Below are 6,289 nucleotides of genomic sequence, written 5' to 3'. Positions count from 1 at the left end.
TGTCCCGTCCTATCCCATCCTGTCCTGTCCTGTCCTGTCTGCGCACCAAACGCACCCTTAATGATTTATTTGTTCAATTTCAATAATAATTTATTGTGTCTTTTTAAAATTTTCCTTATTCCTTCAACATAATACACGTGTAAAAAAACTTATAAAAAACCAATAAAATAATACTTTAACATAATAATCGAAGTAAAACCATAATTCTCATATTATAACTCAAAATATGTTAGTGCTTATAAATGTTTTCATTATGATACTAGGGTTGGGTTCCAGTGAGACTGAAAGTTAAAATGAGAGGGCGTAAGAATAGATCTCCACCGTTGTATGCACATTAGAATGAGATGCATCGGATAAATTTCCGAATCAAACGTAATTCATAGGTGAGTTTGAGATTAAATGTGATATAGGATCCAAATCTCTTCTTACACTTCTTATCATAACTCTTCTTACACTATCCTTCACCTATGATACTAACTTGTGAAAACTATAACTTTATTTATAAGAAATTTCCATTAGAGATGCTGTATAGAACATTTATCAAATAATTCTTTTTGATTCTATACTAAGGAGTTGTTTACTAGATTGTTTGATTAATAAATTACAGTTAAAAAATAAACTGGTTAAACAATTTAAGGATGAATTGCATGAAAAAGTAACGTATTTTAACTTGATTTTTATTTTAGGTAACGTACTTTCGAAACTTTCATTTTGGTATCTAATATGTAAAGTTCTAAACATTTAAGTATCCAGGTAACTGGTTGAAGCATTAACCGGTTATCATGCTGATGTGGTATCCAACTCAATGTTATTTGTTGAAGCATCAACCGGATACTACGTCACTCGTCACATCAGCATGGTAACCGGTTAATGATTCAACAGGTTACTCATGTACTTATATGTTTAAAACTATAAATCTTAGGTACCAAAATGGAAATTTTGAAAGTACGTTACCTAAAATAGGAATCAATTTAAAGTATGTTACTTTTTCATGCAATTTGCCGACAGTTTAATTATGAAGTATATTCAAGTATTTGATGATGTCTAAGATTATTTAAAAAATAAAATAGTTATTATGGTAATAATGAAAAAAATGTCGATGATTGAAAATGACATGTAAGCCTTTTTACGTGACGAAAAGTAGAATGGAACGTGAATGGAAGGTCGACAGAAGACGCGTGGACAAGAATACGAAGAGTTCCAAGTGGGAAAGAAAACGTCTTCATCAGAGTGGGTGAGGTCACTATCGTAGCCTTATTGGACCCTTAATTTCTCCATTCCCTCTTCTTCTATATATAAATACCAACCACTTCTTTTCTCATTTCATCTAATAATCTTCCAACACTAACGACTTCTTCCACGATGCCTGGCGCTAAGCTTTTCTCGTCTTTCATCCTCGCCAGGTAATTTCTGTTACTTTTGAATTTTATCTGTTTTGGTTGACTTTGTTTTTTTTTTAGATTGAAAAGTTACAGGGATCAATTCACAGTCTAATGGTTATGTTATGTTAACAGACGTGGATTTGCAACAGCAACACGAGGGATCGGTGGCGCGAAGGGAAGCGGAATTGCAATGATGAAGAAAGGAGGTGAGGAGTCAAAGAAATCAACATCATGGGTTCCAGATCCAGTAACAGGATACTACAAGCCAGAGGGTCAAATTAAACAGGTTGACGGAGCGGAGCTACGTGAACTGGTCCCAAAGCAAAAAAATCAAAAATGAACATGAAGAAGACAAAGATGAATTTGCTTTGTCCAAAACACATGATCGTGTCCAACAAGCAACAACCCGTATGGATGGAAAGCTGTATCGTCGTTCGTCTGTTATATCATCGTTGCTTCCAATAGAATATAATCCTTAATTTAATAAATTTTATACATCTTAATTGAACGGTCTTGTGAGTTTTCTTCCTTTCCAGGTTTTTTTTTCGCTTTAGAGCAATTAAGTCTAAGTAATTAAGACTTCAAGTAATTATTAACTACAAACATGCAAACTCTAAATATATTTTTGGACCGTTTACTAAACGTTTATCAAATAAGTTTTTATCGGGTCATTTATCTTACTAAATCTACATGACAAAGATACATAATCTTATCCTGGAAAAACGTTGACAATGACCGAGAGTTGTATCCGATAAAGGTGGTGAAAACCTTTACCCGGTTAACATTTACTGGATAAATTGTTGTATCCGATGTCGTTTTGATGGATTAAAATCTTACCGAATAAAGTAAATAAAGTGTTGACTCTCAACAGTAAACATTTGAGTAGACAACCTCTTAGTTATGTTTCGTTTACAGAGAAAAAAGAAATTTAGTTCAGAGTTTTATTAACTATTTATTAAGGGGGTGTTTGAGATTGCTTATTTAAAACAACTCACATTTTTTTTGTAAAAGTGTTTATCAACTTATCTGGTGTCAAATCAAAGTTTTATTAAAAGTGTTTGAATTAGCTTATGGCGGAACCAAACGTAATAAGCTGATAAATATTTTTTTTGTTTCATCCAAACACTAAAAAACTACGTATTGCCGGTACCACCAACTTAATAAGTTAGAAAAGAATAACTTATCAAAAAAACCTCTATTACCAGTGTCACACCGATATATTTCTTTTTTTCCCATCCAAAAAGTCAAAACTTTTTATTACCGATACCACACCGAAATAAGTTATTAAACACTTTAAATAAGCAACCCCAAACACCCATAAAATATTAAAATAATCATTTATTATTTAAAAAAAATTATCACTTAAATATTTGGAAAAATGTTTTTTCCTCAACATCTTTTAAGTGAATAAGGGGCCGTTTACCAAACACTTACCTGGTAAGTGCTTACAGGTAAAATTTAACATTATCATTTACATATCGCATAAGAGTTTAGTCCACCAAAACGGTATCGTATGTAACAATTTACCTGGTAAACGCTTACCGTGGTAAGAATCGTCGCTCTAAGGATTTGGAGATGCTCTAAGGCAGGTAAGCGCTTAACAAGTCATATTACCTTATCGGATAAATTTAGTCGAAGCGTATAAATTTTAAATTGGATTTAAATTTATTAATCAGGTATTAGGAATCCAAATCAATTATTGGATGGGTCTGATCAGAATTCGATTATTCGTGGTATGAAGAATATATAACAAAAAATGAAACTTTTGAAGGACACGAGAATATAACAAATAAAGGGAAAAAAAGTGGGTGGAATCCAATTTGTAGAGATATATGTATATATTTATAGTGGAAAAAGTTTGAAAAGGTTACATTAACCGATTAGTAGAAGTTCGATAGTTTGTTTATTTTTGTAAAAGAAATCAGTGTCTTAATCATTCAAAATGTAAAAGTTTAATGATTTTTTGTTTAAAAATAATGGTTCATGAGACTTAATCATTCAAAATAAAAATGTTTTATGATTTTCTATTAAAAAATATTTCTTAAGGAATAAAAGCTTATTGGATTTTTAAACTTTTCTCATTTATAATACTAGAAGGGTAATCGCATAATGCAGCGAGATACATCTCGATTTTAATGTTTCATTTTTTTCTCAGTCGATATTATAATACTGTTTTATGTGGTTTTAAAAATACGATAATGTTTTTATTTTTGAATAAAATATAAATATGAATTTATATTATAAGAATTTGAAAAAATATTGATATTAGTACCAAACTAAATATTTAAAATTTCTTTTTTTTTTTGTGAATTTTTTAATTTATTTTTGGTTTAGTAATATAATTTGTTTATAAAGATAATAATTAAGTATTTTGTTAAAACTCAATATTATTTTAATTATATTTTAGATTTTTTATATTTAAAATGAGATATTTATCATCTATTTGATTATTTTTATCTGCAATTAGTTACACAAATTCAACAGATGAAATTTTAATACATTGTACTTACGCACAATTTACTTGTAATCTTGAATTTTAAGTAATATGGATCAATAAACAATATTTCATGCATAAAAAAATAATTTTTAATTTTTTTTTAAATACTTTATAATAATATTAGTATAGATACGAGTAAGCATATTTTTCCATTTATAATATGTGTGAATATCGCATTGAAACATGAATAGGTTAACAGAGTAATATTTTATTAATAAAAAATCATTCATGGCTTAGTAACAAAGATATCGAATAACAGATGGAAGATCATATACTCATTCCATGTATACCAGCAAGGCTAATTCCTTCATTGTTGCTAATTAAGTTTCAAAGTTATGCAACAGTTCGGTTTGTTTCAGGTGAACGTAATAAGTCACCTTCATATCTTCTGATTTACGGATCAAGTTGTTCATTGAGTTTAATCAGTGTCGACGAGTTTTGTTCTTCAGAAGTAGTTCACGGAGATCAGCGGCATCGATCTGGTTTGTTTGGTCCTCTGGCTTGTAGTAGCCTGTAACTGGATCTGGAACCCAAGGAGTCGATGATTTCTTCGATTCATCGCCTCCTTTCTTCATCATTGCAACTCCGCTTCCCCTCACGGTTCCTGATACACTTCCATGTGCTGCCATCGCAAATCCACGCCTGTTCAAATTATTCAAAACAAAATCATCAGATGATGAATCTCCAAAACTTTTGAATCTCGAATCACAGAATCAGATGAAATCCACCATGTTTTTTCACCAAAAACCTTACTCAAACACAGAGGATTCRAATTTTAAGGCAAAACTAATTACCTGGCGATAACAACAGAGAGTTGATCGACGATGATAGAYGAGATAAGCTTAGTTGTAGCCATTTGGCCGATTGAGGATTTGATTGATTTCAATTTCCGAAAGGTAGAAGATGATGAAAACTTGTGTTGCAGAGCGCGGTTATTATGTGTGATACTGATAATGCGAGTGATGAATGGAGAAGAGAGTCGTGGGTATTTATAGAGGATGGAAAGTAGAAGGGAAAGGGTGGRTCAAAATTCTGGAAGGGTCAATCAGGTACTACAAATTCAAATTGAACACGTCAAAACATATATTATTRACGGATCTTTTTATTGGATATCGGAAAATAAGGAGATTGCTATATACACATTTTTAATACTGTAATCAGATTAAATTTGGTCTGAGAAGAAAATTAGTAAATATAAATAAATTTATCATACTAAAGGTATTCGTACAATGCAGTGAAATATATTTTGATTTTAATGTTTTGTTTTATTTTATTTTATATCTGTAAATATTATAATATGATATGGTTTTGAAAAAAATTAATGTTTTTATTTTTAAATAAAATATAAATTTAAATATATTATAGAATTTTGAAAATAAATATATGATATTAGTATTAAATTAACTATTTAAAAATTTATGTTTTTTTATTATAATTTAATTTAAAAATAAAATTTGAACCATATCATAAATGAAAAGGTACATTAATATTTGCCAAATAAAACATGGGTGGTGCTTAATTTATGAAGACAGAGAGAATATTTAATTAGGTTTGTATGCCAATACTTAGAATAAATTGTTAATTAAGAATTGAGTGGATGTATTGTTGGGTGGTTAGGTTATAAGAAACCTTTTGTAAACCACTAAATATTATATTTGTGGGTGGAAATTATTTAATTACGTACCAACTAATAAAATAATGTTAGCATATGAATAATTCTGGCACTTGTCACACCAATAATATATTCTAACTTTAAAGGTCAAAAGTATCAGAAGGTTCTATTGTAAAGAATAATTATAAAAATTAATGTAGAGAGTAATTGTAAAAATTAAATTAAGGGGTATTTCTATCGTAACTACAATTATGTTCCTTATATTATTAACCACATCTCGTTTTATGAATTTGTTGTATACTTTAGAGAAAGTTAATTATATAAACTAGAAGGATACCAGTGCAATGCAATGAGATACATCGAGATAATACTTCGTTTTATTTGTTTGTCTTTATCAATATAATATGGTTTTATGTGATTTTTGAGAAAGCAATAATGTTTTGATTCATAAAAATTTGGAAAAAAAATATCAATTTTAATATCAAATTAACTATTGAATTTTTTTTATGTAATTTCTTTAATTTAAAATTTTTATTATAATTTAATTTAGGTTTAATAACAAAGTAATTTATTTTTGGTTTAATGATATAATTTTTATAAGAATAATAATTAAGTATTCTGTAATAAGTATAACTCAATGATTATCTTAATTATATTTTAAATTTTTTATATTTAAAATAAATTGTTTATCCTATAGTTGATTATGTTTATCTGTAGTTAGTTACATGAATTTAAATATAGAGATTTAATAAGTTATACCTACGTATAATTTATTTTATAAACTTAAATTTTAAATAA

The 6,289-nt window shown here is 28.6% G+C and overlaps 2 protein-coding genes across 2 annotated transcripts; one reads left to right on the top strand and one right to left on the bottom strand.

The window, feature by feature from the left end:
- Positions 1 to 1,331: 1,331 nt before the first annotated feature.
- On the top strand, positions 1,332 to 1,912 carry LOC112517967 (protein SENESCENCE-ASSOCIATED GENE 21, mitochondrial-like). Its single transcript, XM_025125429.1, has 2 exons — positions 1,332 to 1,403; positions 1,515 to 1,912. The coding sequence occupies exons 1-2, from the start codon at positions 1,363 to 1,365 to the stop codon at positions 1,720 to 1,722; spliced, it is 249 nt and encodes an 82-aa protein (XP_024981197.1). The 5' UTR covers positions 1,332 to 1,362; the 3' UTR covers positions 1,723 to 1,912.
- A 2,151-nt stretch (positions 1,913 to 4,063) lies between these two features.
- LOC112517966 (protein SENESCENCE-ASSOCIATED GENE 21, mitochondrial-like) lies at positions 4,064 to 4,837 on the bottom strand. The gene is made up of 2 exons (XM_025125428.1): positions 4,674 to 4,837; positions 4,064 to 4,521 (listed from the first exon to the last, which is right to left on the bottom strand). The coding sequence occupies exons 1-2, from the start codon at positions 4,733 to 4,735 to the stop codon at positions 4,302 to 4,304; spliced, it is 282 nt and encodes a 93-aa protein (XP_024981196.1). The 5' UTR covers positions 4,736 to 4,837; the 3' UTR covers positions 4,064 to 4,301.
- Positions 4,838 to 6,289: the final 1,452 nt, after the last annotated feature.

This window comes from Cynara cardunculus (genome assembly GCF_001531365.2).
Source record: "Cynara cardunculus var. scolymus isolate 2C chromosome LG 9, CcrdV1, whole genome shotgun sequence".
NCBI classification, from domain to species: domain Eukaryota; kingdom Viridiplantae; phylum Streptophyta; class Magnoliopsida; order Asterales; family Asteraceae; genus Cynara; species Cynara cardunculus.
This window is presented reverse-complemented; position numbering and strand designations above follow the sequence as displayed.